Consider the following 17,691-nt stretch of genomic DNA (forward strand, 5'->3'; position numbering starts at 1 on the left):
TCAACAATGGTGTTGCTACTACTTAGGATCGGATGGAATCGAAAAAATCATGCTTGCCTGATCGTTGTAAGAAATCAAAATTTATGTTAAGCTCTATAACTAAATCTTAAGATGTGGAACTTAGACGCTTTTACTAATCCCATCCATTGTTGTGAATTTTTATGCCTGTATGAGAAAATGGCATCGAAATCATTTTGAAATTTGAATTTAATTCCAAATCTTGGCTCTAGGATAAGTGAAGAGGTTCTTACCATACATCAATTTTTTACGTAGCACTAGCACTTACACCTTCAACTAAATCTTTGTGATGCCTCGAGAGTCTTTCAAGCTGATCGAAATTCCAACATTCCATTCCAAGTATTTATAGGTTGTCTTGATACAACTCTGCATCAATCATCTACTCTATTTTGCTGTGGCTTGTTGAAGCTTTTCAGTGCCCTTAGCAGTCATGCAATTGCATCTTCGTCTTCTTCAATTGTGCTACAAATTGCAAATGAGTTTCTCTCATGTCGTTATGTCTTCCATATATGTCATGTGATTGTAGAGTTTCTCTCATGTCATTGTGTCTTCCATATATGTCATGTGATTGTAAGTCTTTTAAATCCTTTGGAATAGTGTACAAATTGTACTTTAACATGAACACACACACACACACCCCAAATTAGAATACCTGCAAAAGTTATTCTAGAAACATTGGGAGATTTGTATCATGTGTAATGTGTGTGTTCTTAGGGGTCTAATTCAAGTGAAGGTATCATGACTAGGAAATCCAAGAGAGATGCCCTACAAAATATGAAAGAGTTGAATAACATCAAAGCAAGTTTGGTCCTATGTGGGGTTCCTTAGTTTCTGTAGGTGTGTCATCAAATAATTCATTGACCTAGATGAAGCCCTAATAGAATGCAGATTGAGCCAAATCGTTCTAGATCCTGCAAGAGAAGGTAATGAAGGCACTGATGTTTGTTCTTTAAAAAGAAAATATTGATAAGGAATTTCGGCCAAGATTCATACCATCGGGACATATGTTCGTCACTTAAAAGTGATCAATAGAGGGGTTTAGGGACTAATTGGTCACCAAAATAATGGATTTTCTAGAGGAAATATATAGATCTCCACAAAAATAGGGAAAGAGCCTTAGAGAAAACAATATTGGCTATAGATATTGCTTGAAAAGCGTGAAGACTCACAACCTCTAGCTATAAATACCACGAGGTGTCCTCCAAAAAAGCACTAGAAGGCACCCATACTCAAGAATCTAGACTAGAACCAAATCTTCCGTGTGCATGTCGATGCATTTGAGATGGTAATTGGGTTCATTTTGGCTCATGCCTTGGAAAGATGGAATAAAACAAGATCTTCATGAGCATGTGGATGCATTTGAGATGGAAATTGGGTTCATTTTTTCTCGTCCAATGGGGAAATTAGATTCCCCATCTATTATGTGAGGCAAATGTTCTTAATGGTAGAGATTAACTATTCGACCATTGAAAGGGAGGCCCTCGAGATGGTGAATAGTATTCAAAAAACTTTGGCACTATCTTTGGGAAACACATTTAGATTTTATGTAGATCACCCTGCATCCAAAATCAATCATGAAGCCAAGGTTGATCAAACAGATGCTACTATTGCAGGAATTCAACTTCAAGATCGTCTACACATTTGTCTTCTTGATAATGGTACCCAAAAACACAAACATCCCATGATACCAAATTCTTTAAAGTTTTGAATGCAATAAGGATAAGAAATCCATAGAAGGGGTAAACATTTGTCTTCTCAATTATGGTACCCAAAATTACAAACATCTCATGAAACCTAGTTTATAAAGTTTTGAATGTAGGATATAGTGGAAAAAATAAATTTGCTACATCTCATAGGTCCACACGAATTCCATGAGCTCCCATAGAGCCTCATCTTTGACAATATAGTAGCCCTAGATGCCATCGACACCTACATCCCGACATTAAAGATCGTCCAAGAAAAGGGATAGTAGGTTATGATTAGCAAGGCCAAAGTTGCTTCAACTTTCAAGCTATCCACATAGGACAACGAATCATTAGATCTCAATAGCCAAGTGTGGCGACAATAGTTAAATGTGGTGACCTTTCCAAGAAGATTCTTGGCTACCACAAGGACAAGGCTACATTATGAGCAAAGTAAAGGAATCCAAAGTAAACAATTACTTTTGTTTTATATTTGAACAACTTGTGTGCCCAGGTATTGGTTCAAAAATCTTTTAAGGTATCAGTGCCACAGTAGGGACATGTTAATTGGGCAAATGTATTAACTTCATAGATTTATGATTGGGCGAAAGAGCTACAGGTCGAGAAATAGAAGGCATGGAGGGTGGGGGCATGCTATGCCTTTGGCATGAAGGAGCAAAGAGTTGCTCAACTAGCCACCAACTAAAACAACAAAGATGTTGGACGAGCTCTTTTACAAGTCACCAAGTCCCCAAACCATGTAGCCAGTGGAAGCACCCCAACCAATGGAAGCCATAGTGTAACAATTGTAGCCACATCCACAAACTTAGTCACAATCACCATAGCAACCCCTCACTAGCAAGCTGCACAAGCAAAGGGCAAAGGTAATCACCCAACTTCTAAAGAGGAGGGTAAATCAATTGTCTCTCCATCCAAATAGCTCCAAGTTGGCCAATAGAGATTGTATGCTGAGCCTCTGCCCACACTCCCCTGAATTGACATCCAATATTCAACCAAGTATGATATAAAAAGTATTGCTACATCTATGTCTCTGTCATCTAATAGGCCATCAATATCTTATGTCACATCTAGGAGAATTTCAAAAATTATTATGTGGTAGAGTTTTGAGCATGCCAGATAGAAGAAAGAATAAACAAATAAGAGAAACGTGTGTGGCTCTTCAAACCAAACAAAGAAAATGGTAGTTGGAGGACATGAGGGCAATCAAGGAGTGAACTCAAGTAGTTCACTAGGCAAACAATGCCATGAATGAATTAAAGGAACTGAAAGATGAAGTCAACAAGATGAAGCACGTAAGTCGGCACAAGAAACACAGGTTCGAATCTATAATGGAAAATTTGGATAGGGTCGTGAAAGAAAATGTCAAGCTCAACAACTGCAACCAAATCTTGGAAGCACAAGTGGACCCATTGTCATCTATTTTCAAAGCAAAGCTCACATAAGTCTAGGCAAAGTTCACATGTGAAAGGTCATCATTTTGAGCAGATTTTGTTGATAGAGAGACGAATATAGGCAGATGTAGAATACTTGCTTCAACTCTTGATGAAGCTAATGAAGCTCGCCATACTGAAGCCCTAAAGAGATGATGATCCCGAGCTAAGTGCAAGAGGGGCAACCACACTACAACTACTAGAATGACTTCTATGGTCAAGGCCACCCACCAAGAAGACATACACAAGAACTTGGCATAGCCAAGGTGGAGGGAAAGAACACACTAAAGTGACCAAACAAGCCCAAAAGCTGCTTTTAGAGTAGCAAAGGATCAAGAAAATGTAGGAACATGAATGGAGACATGTAGTCGACCTCATAACGTTAAGCTTGGTGACCTTAGCCCACCGTCTATGACCATTACCCTAAGGAAACAACAAAATTGTTGCTCATAGCCCACTAGGCCAAACACTATGAAGTATAGGCAACAGAGTTGGTTCTAGTACTAGCATTCCTCTAAATATGTTGGAAGATTGTAGAAGGTCCATTTGACTACGGATTGCGAAATCTAGAAGATTCAAAGAGGTGGAGGGGCCAACCACCAAAGCACATTGCTAGACATGGCAAAACAAAGAGTTCTCAAACTTGCTCCTTTGAGAAGATACCAAGTCTATAGATCGCTCGTGATGTCATCGTATATTTGAAGAAAAAAAGGACTGATTAGGATGAAATGATGTCAAAGTATCATAGATCATGACTTGCTTCATGAGTGTGTACCCCTAGTGCCAAGATGAACACCAACACAAAGAAATGATACATGGCACAATAGTGACAACTTCAAGTCATGAGGCTATGGCTATAACATCAATTGGGGATACTTTTGAACCCCCTAAACAAAGAGGTAGGATTTCAACATACAAGGATGAGGGCATATATGGGTGTTAAATTTCATAGAGTGTGCTAGTATGAATATACTTGTACACACCATAACACTATTATAGTCCTATTTAACTATTGCTACAAGTGTATGTAATTACAACTTCAATTCAAGATGGGGTGTTACTTGATGATTTTGATTCAATGATTTGATACCAATTGCAAGGTTAAATTTCATAAGTCATGTTATAAACAGACTTGTACACACCATAGCACTATGATATTCTTTCCCACACCATAGCACCATTTTAATCTTTCCCACACAATAGCACGATTGTTAGTCTCATGGTCTAGGGGAAAAATCAGGTTATAGCTAGAGAATTGGTACTAGTATACCACTATCACAATATTGTTGGATCGCCATTGTACTATGACTAGCACTATTTAAGTATTATTGGACCATTATCACAGGATTATTATTCACTAGCACTATATTAGTATTGCACTAGCTTCAAAGTACTATTTTAACACTATTATAGTCCTTGGTAGAACCAGTGCCATAGTACAATTGTATCACTAACAATATTCAGTAGCATTATATCAATAGTGTATCATTATCTCAGTGCTAATGTATCAATGTTGCAATTGTCACTAGCACCACATTAGGACTACAAAACTATTGCACTGCTATTGTATGTCCATTATAGAACTAGTAATAGACTCTTGTAACTCCACTAAAGTGTTCCCTACTGCTATAGTAGTGTTGCACCAAAACTATAGTGTCATAGTAGTACTTCTAGAGTTATGGCTCTTGAAATTACTAGACTTATGTATTTAACTATTTGCTATAATCATATGTAATTACAAGATCAATAGTACACTTCAAAATAAGATCATGTGTTACGTGATGATGTGTTACCACTATTACTCGTATGGTTTAGGGGTCAAATTAGATCATCATTAAACACTAGTAATAGACTCTTGTAACTCCACTAAAGTATTCCCTACTACTATAGTAGTGTTGCACCAAAACTATAGTGTCATAGTAGTATTTCTAGAGTTATGGCTCTTGAAATTACTAGAGTTATGTATTTAACTATTTACTATAATCGTATGTAATTACAAGATCAACAGTCTACTTTAAAATAAGATCATGTGTTACTTGATGATGTGTTACTGCTATTACTCGTATGGTTTAGGAGCCAAATGAGATCATCATTAAACACTATCACAATAGTATTGAATCAACATTACAATAGTGATTAGCAGTATTTGAGTATCAAAAAATTATCACAGTTCAGCTATTCATGGGTTAGTGTTCTCTTTATAGTTGCCCTAAAACATCATGTTCTCCCTTGCTATGTCTAGATCAAAAAAAGTTCCAAATCATGCACAAGCCATTGAGACTAGCATACCTACACACAAAGTAGAAAGGTCCACATTCTTTGAAGTGGGAAGTTGCACCATCAGAGCAAACCCAATGTTGCTTCAAAGGTAATCCGATCCCTACAAATGTTCATGATAGTGTAACATAAAGCAATGCTATACAAACAAAGTGTATTCTTCTTATCATCTAAAATGACTTGAACATCAAAATTGAAGCCCATTTCCTATGGATGTTTAACATCTTGGTTTGGAGTTAATTGTGTTTGTTACGACACAATAAAGAAGAGATTGGAAGGTAAAATTTACAAAAAATTATTTCAAAAGCATTCTATATTTTAGTTGTTTCTCACACTACCTATGGATGTCCAAAAAGAGTTAAGTGAGAACTAAGGAGTAGAGAACGGTGGGTGTAAATATGTGTATGGTAGCTATACATGAGCTCATTTCTACACCTGCGGAAGTACATACTTAAATGTATGAGTAATGCATCATTTGAGGGTCAATGGTCTCCTTTCCCACTCATCGCTACACGAGCAAGATTACTCGAAAGTGCCAATGCTTTGCGTTGCTCACGACTTCACTGATTACCCACCACATAAAATCAAGCATTGGACTGCCTTGCTAGAGGGTAATTTAGATCTCTCCAATGGGGCATTTCAACGTTGGCTAACTTCGTTTGTTTCTTTTGCATCTTTCAAAGTTTGCAATTCAAAATTTTTGTGCAACGGGCTGATGACCTACTAGAGAGGTTTGGAGTAGGGCCACTCAGTTTGACATTTGAGAATTGCAACCGTGCACAATGTAAGTGATGTAGAGCACCGACTCTAGGGGTCGTGCGAGACCGTCTCTACTACATGTATCGTCCCCATTGTATATCGCTACCCATCCATAGCCGATGCAAGCGACTTGGCATTGGGTCCCCTAAACACTCCCATGATGGCGATCGTTAGAACATATGGCGAAGGGAGTCTAGCAATTTTGGGGCACCTCGACATGTCAATTGTGCCACCACCACATCAAGCACATCGTCGAACAAGGTGTCGATGGACGAGTCTAGCGATTTGTGGGCGCCTCAATGTGTCAATCATGCCACCACCACATGAGGCACATCATAGGACGAGGTATCCCCACCCTCTAGACCCTTGTTAGTGGAGGGTAGACTAGATGGCGACGATGCCTTACAATCAAGTATGGGGATGGCAGTGCCGAATGCAATGGCAATTTGTCCAAACCCTAAAACCCCCTCAAACTCAGATTAAACAAGTGATTATGTAAACATCCAAGTAAAGTGGCTTCCTAGGGAGGCGTTTGGGTTTTCCCACACCCCCTTGAGCCACTTGTCATGAATGTACGCAGTTGATTTCGTTTGATGTAGAAGCTAAGCTTTTGCCTAAGGAACTAGACTGCTGCCGTAAATCTAGTTAGTTCGTGCACCACGTATGAGTCTGTTTTACTAACACGTCCCTTCTACTTCTTGATGTACGTTCATCCTTAGCTATATATTGCTTGACGAGTGATCTTCTTGGAGGACGACCAATCCTTCCTATATATTGCTTGATTAGTGATCTTCACAACACCTCTATCTCCAATAATGCAATAAATGTGAGCTAGCCGGCCTGAAGGCTGAGTATGCCAGAACGTAGGTCCTCTTTTAACTAGTTTAGATCATTTTTGGAGAGCACTTGGTATGGCAATTTTGGATTTGGACGTCCATATTCTGTTGCATAAGCTTGAGGGGTGAGGATTTCGTCAGCTTAGCTCAATAGTTTTCTAAGCTCAACACTTGCGAGTTCCAGAGTCACAATGGCTCACAAAGATAATTAACATAGAACGACAAAATAAGGATGACATGCAGGTAAGTGTGAGAGTGCGCTGCCGGTAAGGGTCATCCTGTTGTCTGTTAGTACCTGCCAGGTATATTAGATTAACCAGCAAGACGAACGAGTACTAGAGCCTAAATGATAGAACCGCTTTAATTTTTGAAGTTCATCAGCATCATTATTGTTCAATGCTTTTGCATCTAACGAGATCTTTTAGATTGCCAAAGAGACAATCCCATAGGAAGACCTCAAGAAGTACGAGCGTGACCTTGAATGGTGCCATTTCTTTCCTTTCCAGACGGAATGTTTAAGAGTACATGGGAGCTGCGTTATGTTGACAGCAGTTTGCTTGTATCTTTCTATATCCGGGTTGACAAATGCGAGAGCATGTTCATGTGTGATCGACTATCAATTTCCAGCCTCAACCCGCGAAGTTTAAAACATTTTTAGTGCTACCTAAAGAAGTCCGTATTTGGAGAGGAGGGTTTGCCTACCTCCTCATTCGAGGTCTTTCCCATAATGACCATGTTCCTTTTGCCCTTGCCTTGCTCTCTGGTCTCGGAGAAGAAGCCTTCAACAATGTCATCTTGGGACCCCCCATGAGATGAATCTTGCACTTGAACAGCATATTGCAGATTCCAAAGCACATCCTCCATGGACGGCCGCGTGGTGGGATCCTCAGATAGACATTTTGCAGTAATTTCTACAACTGTACTGAGTGACTCTACATTGCATGCACCCACAATTCTGGGGTCAATCAAATCCAAACTTGGGCCTTGCTCTCCCACCAGAAGCTCCTGTTTCTTCAAGGAGACAGTAATGACCAAAGAGGTCTCAGTCAAATGATTGAATCAACCTCACAGCACTTCTTAAAAGACAAAGTACGCGCAAAATTGATGATCTTGTAAGGAGCCTCTAGAACAATCAAGCACTCAGAAGTTTGCAGAGCTTACCAGCTCCTTAGGCCCTCCACTAATATCCATTGTAGGAGGTCTTCCTAGAATTATCTCCAGTAATAGAAGACCAAAATTGTAGACATCAGTTCTATCCACCAGCTTCTTTCTGTACAACATGCAGCCAGAGAAATCAAGTCGCAACAATAATGGGAAACGAAATGGGAGAAAGGATTCAAAGAATTTTACTGGAACTGGGGATAGATCACCTGTCTGTTTTGTCCACCAGCAAAAAGCCGTTGGTAGTGTGAGCTGACCTTCCCTGATTTTGCTAACAAGACAGAAGATATGAGAGCGCTTGAATGCAGAGTGAGATACACAGAAACGTTTCATGTAAATCCTTGCAGCCATGGAGATCTGGACAACTTACATTGGAATCTTCTACATCAGGTCTAAACACCAGTCCATAGTCGCTCACTTTAGCGACGAAATTCTGATCCAAAAGAATGTTCCTGGCTCTTATGTCATTGTCAAAGATACCAGGGACCAGTCCCGAATGCAGAAAATGAATCCCCTTTGCTGCTCCAATAATCACATGAAGCCTGTGCAGCCATCCAAAACCCTCTTGTCCCTTGCCTGATCACGGAAAGATTTAACAAAATCATCCATGTAGCGCTAGGGTTTTGAATAATTCACGTGATTTGGGATTATCATTTAATTTGCTTACCAGCAAGTCTACTCCGTAGTGTCCTGTTGCTCATATACTCGTAGACTAAATACACATGGCCTCCATTATCTTCACTATAGCCTAGCAGGCTGACAAGATGATGATGTCGCAATTTGCCAACAAGCTCAAGTCGAAGCTTTAGATTCTTTATATTATTTACGTACTCCTGATTCAAGCATTTGATAGCCACAAACGAGCCATCTGCTAGCTGTCCTTTGTAGACCTGGATAACAATGCAATCCATTCGAACGAAAGTTAAAAGTACATTGGTGAAGATTGAGCATTAACTGTACATCGCTATCATATCAACCACAAACTGAAAGTTTAAATACAACTGTACTTACCTTGCCTCGGCTTCCTTCGCCTATGAGAGTCGAGTCATGGAAATAGTCGGTTGCCTTGAACAACTCTTCTACTGAGAAAACACGAAACTGTGGAAAGCCTAATGCCCCGAGCTTCATACTCTGAGAGATGTACCCTAAGAACGGACAGACCCCCATCAGAGTTATATCGAAGAAAGCGCATTCCAATTTCTAGTCCGTTCTTGGTTTGAGTCGTTGTCAGTGATGCAATGGCAACCTCAGATTTCAATATTTTAAAAAAGAACTCATAGTCTTCATCTCTCTTATTGGCAGTTCACGTAAATAGCTACTTTCATTCAATTCTCATTGGAACTCAAAACACTTACTTGCATTAGACAAGAGCTCTGAAGAGACAGCAACGCATTTAGTGCCCATACACGATCCACTTGGGGACTTCAGAGGTTGGCCATTCTTCCGCCTCTTAAGGATTACCAATACGAAAATGATGGATGCTATGGCTATCCCCAGGACCCCTGCTGCGATACCAGCCAAGAAACCAACACGATTTCGCTGTGACATACCGGCAGAAAAGTGTGGATTTAGGCCTGATGCCGAGACTCCATTTCTACAGTAATCTATGGGATTCTGGGGTTGTATATTCGTTGAGAAACAATTCCCCTGAAATCTAATGACCAGACCTTGTGACGAGGAGGCGATGAATGGTGATGGCAAATTCCCAGTCAAAAGATTGAATGACAAATCTAACAACTTCAAGCTGCTGGACAAGGTCAAATTAGAAGGCAGATTCCCAGTGAGGTGGTTCCTTGCCGCACTCAAATACTTGATACTTGGAAGGGCAAACAGAGAAGGGGGAGGCGTCCCAGACAAAAAATTCGACGACAAATCAAGCTGTTGTAATTGAGCTAGATTTCCAACAGACGTTGGAATGAGACCCTGCAACTTGTTCTTACCCAAAGCCAAATAGAGCAACTGTTTGCCAAGTAAAGGGAACTGAGGTCCGATTTGATTGTTTTTTATGTTCAAAGCCAACAAATTCGTCAGTCCTCGCATGTCAGGAAGATTTCCAGAGAGCTCATTTCCAGAGAGAGAAAGCGCTTGAAGACCGTAGGCAGTGCTGAGCGAGTCCGGTAGCCCTCCCCACAGGAGGTTGTTGTCAAGCACTACAGTTCTCAAGCTTGGAAGCGAGAAGAGGGAGGAAGGAACCTGTCCCTGCAACTTGTTATTTGACAGGCTCAGGGTTGTAAGGCCGGGGAGGGAGCCCCATTGCTGCGGAAAAGACCCATTGAGCAAGTTGTCGTCGAGCACAAGAACCTGCAGGCTCTGAAGGAAAAAGAGCCTGTTTGGCAGCACACCGGAGAAGAAGTTGGAGCTGATGTTGAGAACCTGGAGGGAGGAGAGGCGTCCGAGCTTGCTGGAGAGAGGACCCCAAAGTCCGAGCGAGTTGAGCTGCAGGACGGCAAGCTTGGAGAAGTTGGAGAGCTGGAGCATGAGGGACTCGGAGGAGAAAGATGCAGAGAGCATGGCGTTGGAAGGTGGTGCATTGCCGACTGAGCTAGGACTGGCTCTGTCGCCGACGATCTGGATTTGGGAGATGTAGCCTCCTTGGCAGAAGATTGTAAGGGAAGGGGAAGGGGGCAGGTTACAGAAGTCAGTCTGTTGGCTCCAGCTCTGCAAAGAGCTTGGATACTCGAGCAAGGCGTTGAGGTCGAGCAGGGCTTGAAGCTCGGAGTAAGGCAAGGAGCTCGAGGGTGGTGGCAAGAGGAGGAAGGAGAGGGTGGCGAACCACAAGAAGAGCGTCATTTCAGATTGAAGCTATGGCTATAGTGTGGACAAATTCGATCCGTGAGGGAGAGGAGCTGCTGCAAGCAGTGCCAGTGTATGGTAGCTTACTGGCTATGGCGAAGTGGTAGCTATGGCGGCTATGGCAGCTATGGCAAGGAAGCTCTAGCAATGCAAGGCTATCTGTTTGCTAGCTTACTGGCAAGGAAGCTCTGGCAATGGAAGGCTCAACTGGGTGATAGCTTGCTGGCTATGGCGATGGCAGGGGAGCTCTGGCTCAGCTGGGAGATGTAGTTTTGAGATGATGGAGATCTCAGCTATGGCGAAGCTTTGTGCTTGCTTACTTACTTACTGACTGGCTATGGCGATGGCAGGGAAGCTCTGGGTGATCATCTGGGAGGGAGATCTCAGCTATGGCGAAGCTTTGAGCTTGCTGATTATGGCGAAAGTTACGTTTTTTCTTCTTCGCGGTACCAGCCCAAGTTGAAAGCTTACAGAGAGAGATGCTCAAAGTGAGGGGAAGCTGGCAATGGCGTGAGATGAAAGCGAGCTTGATTGTCAAAAGCAAAAAGATGGAGATGGAGATGGAGATGAGTAATAACTATAGGAAAAGCTCGAAGCTTGCTGGCTATGGCGATTGTTGTAATAACTGGCTTGGGTCGTAGCAGTAGATGTGGCTATGGCGACGGCAAGCTCTTCTTTTCTTTGTTGAGCAAAGTGAGACGTGGAAACATTGCACATCCATCCGTTGGTCATTTGTTTGTTGATTTTTTTGTAGCATTACCTCTCAAAGAGAGTTGGCGGTAATCAGTGGTGGCTCTCTTTTCTATGCCTCGATTGCCCGCCACTTATCTCTGCCCAATAACATCGATCCGCAAATTTAACAGATTTGCCCAACAAAATCGACCCCAATCTTCAAATACTCGCAAATTTAACAGATTTTGCTGCTTTCTCAAAGTTTGCAATCGCTTGATTTTTCGATGTTTTTTTTCTCTTTTTTTCATTTTTTGATTGTTTATATGACTTTTGCATGGGATGCCTCATGCACCATGGACCTCCATATCCCCCCTTGGCCACATATTATGTGTTCCCTTCCATTTCTGTTTTCAAGTTGCCTATTGGATTTATGCACACATGCTTGCTTGGACCCTCCCCGATTTGTAGGCACATGCTCAGCGAGAGTTTAATGACAGCATTTCATTGGTTGTCGGATCCTTAACAACCCTTGCCTGCCTGTGCAGATCCAATTGCAAGGCTCAGGCAAGGTTTGCACTTTCGATGGCCTTTCGTTTGCCACATCGACTGCAGGTTGCCCGAAGGGCTTGCAAAACCTCTCGTGTGCTCAAGGTGAGAGAGCACCATAGAGTTGTATCACCCTAGAGTGGCACCCTCCTATGGCAAGGGCGTTTACCAACTTGAGCGATTGAGAGTGTTTTCCATCCTTCATGGGGATATCTAGATTTGCTTTGTTCTCGGCTATGCCCCAACCCTTTCCGTGTTTGTGTGAGTGTAGTATGCAAGGAAAAAAGGAGGAGGAAAAATAGTGATGTATTAACTCAAAATAACACTCTTGCTCTAATCACAAGAGTGTTAGGAGTGCCAAAAACTAGAGGGGAACAGGTGGGTAAAGGTGACATTGACTAAGGCCAAGAGCTAAGGTGTTCTACAAGCAATTAGGCTCTTTGGTCCCTACATTGAACTCGAAGTGGAACTTTAAAGGGGGTCATTGTGGTGGAAAGATAGAATGTTGATAATCTAGAAGTCATGTGAGGTGGAGAAGGCAAAATATTTACTATGGAAGATCATGCACAATTGGCTCTCGATCAGAGGGTGCCTAAGTAAGTGGTTTGAAGTTACTTTGTTGTGCCTAATGTGTAGTTTCTCATTTGAATCTTTGCAACATGTCTTGTGGATTTGTCGGTAGTGCAAGGAGATTGGCCAATTTGTATGGGTGACCCTTAGTGGCTTCAATTTGACCTTACATAAAGGCCGCACATTTTTGGAAATCTGGGGAGCTAGGAACATGTTAGTTTTCGGAGGAGTAGCGAAACTTAGTCTGGTTCTCTTTGTCACTTTAAGTTTGAGTTCTGTTGTAATGCAACATAGGCCATAGGTTGTTAGCCCACTCTTTTGTTACTGGTCTTTTCTTTTTGGGGATGATTGCTTGAGTGTGTTCACATGCTTGAGTGGTTATAGGCATTCGATTCCCCATAGGATGTTTTTAGTTGTGTTTAAACACCCAATTCTTTGGGCTTCTTTGTGTGCAGCCCATGTGGAGGTCAAGTCAATTCCTAGTTTGAGGCCATGGAAGTTTTTAATGGTCAAAGCCTTTGCCAAGCCAAATCAACCAAACCTCTCCTCATTGATAGCCAAAGGTTTTTGACTAGGGTTCAGTTGCCATGCAAACCAAGAAGTACGAGAACTATATGCCGTTGCACGAATTTTGTGACCCATTAATGGAGGCTTCCCATTGCTATGGCAAGAGGCTACACGGGCCAAGCTCGATCTACCTCTCTTAGAGGGCTAATTGCTCTTTGTGTTGCTTGGGGGGACATTTCAAGAGCAATCTTACATGTATCAAGCACTTGATGTAGCAATTGATTAGAAGTAACATTGCCCACAAGAGGAAAATATTAACAAAAGTGAGTGATATCCAAGACTTTTCTCTCCATGGTGGCAGACATTCTTTAACAATCTACGGATGTGAGCCTGCACAGCACATCATGTCACTCATCTTGGTCAGTCCTTTCAGTACAAGAGCTGCCCTGGTCGCACAAAACCTTCTGTGCATCCATGGAAGATGGTGCAAGAAAGTGAACAATGAGACATGTTATCTCTTTTTCTATGAACCGTTTCCAAATGGATTATATAGATCCGGCAACCTCGGAAAACTGGCCAGTGCCATTGACATAGGCCAAAAATCTGAGTTTTTGCAGAAGATCACAAAAAGCTGCCATGAAAAAACCAACAGACACAAATGCTGGAGCCTCGGAAGTCTCTTCAACTCCTGCTTGCTTCCCTGCTGCCTCTCTTTTAATGCCTTTTTTTTGGACCGCACATCTTCACCCACTTTGCCGTAGTTCATCACCTTCATGCAGCTCCTTCTGCTCCTGTTGTCCGCCCAACTTCCCGTTCAGCTCTCTCGCTTTTGCCCATTTGGAAATTCACCACCTTCATCGCCTTCTGAGTTCTCTACGTTGCACACTGTGACCATGGGCGCTTTCTTTCGCCCACATCCAGCCTCGAACACCTTCCGGCACCCCTCGCCTCCATCCCCATTAATTCAACATGATCATTCATCCCTCCCTCCACATATACAACGCTTGAAGCCGACCTTTACCCCGCCCCGCGCACCTTCCGACTCCCGTCTTTAAAAACAACCCATTCAGACTTTCACTTTCACCCTCTTTCTCGATCTTCCCCACCGCCCCATTCCGAACCTTGCCTTCACAGCTAATTCTCCACGGGTCCAGACTCCAAGTCTCCACACTCACACGACAATCGCTGAATCACCAACTTGACAAAAACTTTACGTAGCAGAAACCGTCCTATCCAAAACTGCTTCTCGCATTTCACGCCTTAATATCACCTCCTCCAACGCCTCTATTCACCATTTCCAACGTACAAAGCTCAAAAGACTAGCTACATTATACCATCGAAGCTCTCTTCTAGCAATAAAAAACTAGAGCTTGCTTGAAATCATACTATTATATACGATAAAGAAACCTCTTTTAAAAAACCATCAAAACAAAGAAACACTCTTTCTTGGTGGGAAATGTGCTTCACTCACATGGCCTAAAAGGAAGTAAACCTCCATGGTGAGAATAGACATGGAGAGAGTGAATAGACATGGAGAGAGAGCGAGTAGGGAGGGGAGCCGAGGCATGTAGGAGGGGGAGGCAATGCAAGATAGAGGGGCAATTGAGGCTGAGGGAGGTGAGGCAAGGCACAAGGGAGGGGAGACAAAGCTAAGATGGGAGGAGAGATAGAAGGATAAAATTTTCAATTGGGGGAATGTGATTAAGTTTTCATCTAATATAGATTAATAAAGTTCATTCAAGGGGCATTAGCCTAATTAAGTTTATTTCAGGAGGGGGGGGAGGGGACTTATGAATAGGGATTTTTGATTAAAAGTTGAGCAAGGGGACATTTTATGTTACTTATTTTTGAGTTTGACGTGGTGATCAAAGGCTATGCCATGTGTTGATCAAAGGGGGTAGCTTGATCGACACATGGGATAATGAGAAACCAAAATGGGAAATGGAAGTAGGTGTGTAGGTAAAGCATATTTTGTCAGAAATTCCTGAGAGGGAAGATGGATGCAAGGAGCAGATACATGGATATCTTGGTGGTGAAGGCAACGACTTCAAAAGGAAGCGACGCCAAGAAGGGGATGAGGAAGAAGAATCATTTTTGAAGATGGATTGCCAAATATGATCCCTGTAATGTCCAAGATGTTCCAAGGTCCGAAAGCACGAAGATGATGGTAGGAAGAGCAAGAGGAGGACGAAGTGGAGGAAACACTCTGTGGTAGGTAAGGTTGTTCAAGAGCCATGAAGGTCAAGATAACACAGAGGGGAGAAAAGGCACCAAAACATGAAAGGCGGGTTGGTTAAGAAGAGTGGCGACCCGATTAAGACTACAAAGGAGTTGTGCCAAGGTTCAAGCACCTGAGAAGAAGTAGCAACCAAGGTTGGCAACGAGTACACGGGATTGGAAGGGAATGAAGAGAGAAAGCTATGTTAGAATAAAGTGGAAGGAGGGCTACAAGAGGCCAGACTATGTTAATTGTGAAAGGAAAAGGCTCGAGGCAAGCACTAGGAAGTCAAACAACATATGAAGGGGTAGGAAGAGAAGCTTAGATATGAAGAAATCTTGAAGGGCAAAGATGATGCAGTTGTAAGGGAGCACTAAGAGGCACAAAAGAATCATCATAATAGGAAGCGTTTGGAGAAATGTGTAAAGAAGTTGGCTAATGTTAGTGAGTGCTTTTCTCGGATACTCGGTGGGAGGAACGTCATGGCTATGGATGGTGAGTTGTGTAATCCCCGACGTGGAGAAGATCCAACCAAGGTGGAGATGCAAATATATGATGTAGAAGGCATGGGGATTGAGCCATCATCGGTAGAGGGTGTCTCTACTTGGGAAAAGTTTCCCATTGTGATCATGAGTAACCTGACTCGTCTACGACAGGCTAGAGACCCGCTCTGCTAGGTCTTATCTACCATGTTTAATAAAATTTAAGGCTTCATTTATAAATAATCTCAAACTTTGAGGAATTTTAAGAAAATTAAAAAAAAACATATAACTACATGCCAACACACCTGCATGCACACACGCACACCAAACACTTAATCTTAAAATATAAATAAATATCTTCGAAACTCTCTCTCTCTCTCTCTCTCTCATTCTTTCTTCTATATCTTTACATACATACATACATATATACATACATATATACATACATACATACATACATACATACATACATACATACATACATACATACATACATATATATATATATATATATATACATACATACATACATACATACATACATACATACATACATACATACATACATACATATATATATATATATATATATATATATATATATATATATACATATATATATATATATACATGCATATATATATATACATACATACATACATACATACATACATACATATATATATATATATATATATATATATATACATATATATACATAAACATATCTATATCTATATATACATAATCAAGATTATATATATATATATATATATATACATACATATATACATAAATATATACATACATACATACATACATATATATATATGTAAATATAAATAATTAACTAACTATATATATATATATATATATATCTCCCCCCTCTGTGTGTGTGTGTGTGTGTGTGTTTAAATTTTATATATATATATATATATATATATATGTGCCCTCTCTCTCTCTCTCTCTCTCTCTCTCTCTCTCTCCTCATGTGACTACTCCCTCACCCGCTCTCTTCATGCTAGCTTCCTAAACCAAGCTCACCTCCTCATTTGGTTACTCCCTCACACCCCCCTTCATGCCAGCTCCCTCGATCCCTAATGTCCTCATGCAGTTGTTCTCTGTCCCCTCACCCTCACTCCACCTCACCATCCGCTCTCCTTCAAAGCTAGCCGCCCTCACCTTTGCTCCACGTCTCCCTACCCTACCCTCTCCATGCAGCAGCACGACTTCTCCCCTTAATCCGTTACCTTTGCTCACCTCTATCTAGCCAATTATTGACTTTTGAGTTTTCACGATTAGGCGATCAAGCCTTTACAATGTTGATTTGACTATGCTTTGGTAGAGCATTTAGATCCATACCAACACAATGCATTTCTTTTCTTTAAGAACGCAGTCAAGCCTTTACAATGTTGATTTGATTGTGCATTGGTAAAGTATTTAGATCCATACCAATGCATGCATTTCTTTTCCAAAGAAGTTGGCATGGAGATACTCTGACCACTCGAAGAGGAGGGAGACCGTTATACAAGGTGAAAGAGGTTGTTGTTTTTCCATGGAGCCATTTCTTGAGCCAAAATCAATTCCCATGGTATGTGGGGATGCAACTAGTCCTATGGGGTCTAAAACATGTGTTAAGGTAGGGTCATTTCCTTCCAAAGAAAAAACAAAGTGTTCAAGATTCACCACCAAATTTCTACTCACATCCAACATGCTCCC

The 17,691-nt window shown here is 41.5% G+C and overlaps 1 protein-coding gene across 3 annotated transcripts; it reads right to left on the reverse strand.

The window, feature by feature from the left end:
* Window positions 1–7,447: 7,447 nt before the first annotated feature.
* LOC147879771 (putative inactive leucine-rich repeat receptor-like protein kinase At3g03770) lies at window positions 7,448–11,661 on the reverse strand. 3 transcript variants are annotated; one of them, XM_087371796.1, is made up of 7 exons: window positions 9,540–11,661; window positions 9,196–9,329; window positions 8,852–9,074; window positions 8,555–8,760; window positions 8,394–8,446; window positions 8,185–8,293; window positions 7,448–8,034 (listed from the first exon to the last, which is right to left on the reverse strand). In XM_087371796.1, the coding sequence occupies exons 1-7, from the start codon at window positions 10,972–10,974 to the stop codon at window positions 7,684–7,686; spliced, it is 2,511 nt and encodes an 836-aa protein (XP_087227922.1). In that variant the 5' UTR covers window positions 10,975–11,661; the 3' UTR covers window positions 7,448–7,683. The 3 variants fall into 3 exon arrangements, with proteins under 3 accessions (XP_087227922.1, XP_087227921.1, XP_087227920.1); XM_087371795.1 differs by having other exon boundaries at window positions 7,448–8,028; window positions 8,394–8,455; XM_087371794.1 differs by having other exon boundaries at window positions 8,394–8,455.
* Between the last annotated feature and the right edge of the window lie 6,030 nt (window positions 11,662–17,691).

Source organism: Dipteris shenzhenensis, chromosome 33 (assembly GCF_047967505.1).
Source record: "Dipteris shenzhenensis isolate YYH24624 ecotype China chromosome 33, Dip_SZ_1.0, whole genome shotgun sequence".
NCBI lineage: Eukaryota > Viridiplantae > Streptophyta > Polypodiopsida > Gleicheniales > Dipteridaceae > Dipteris > Dipteris shenzhenensis.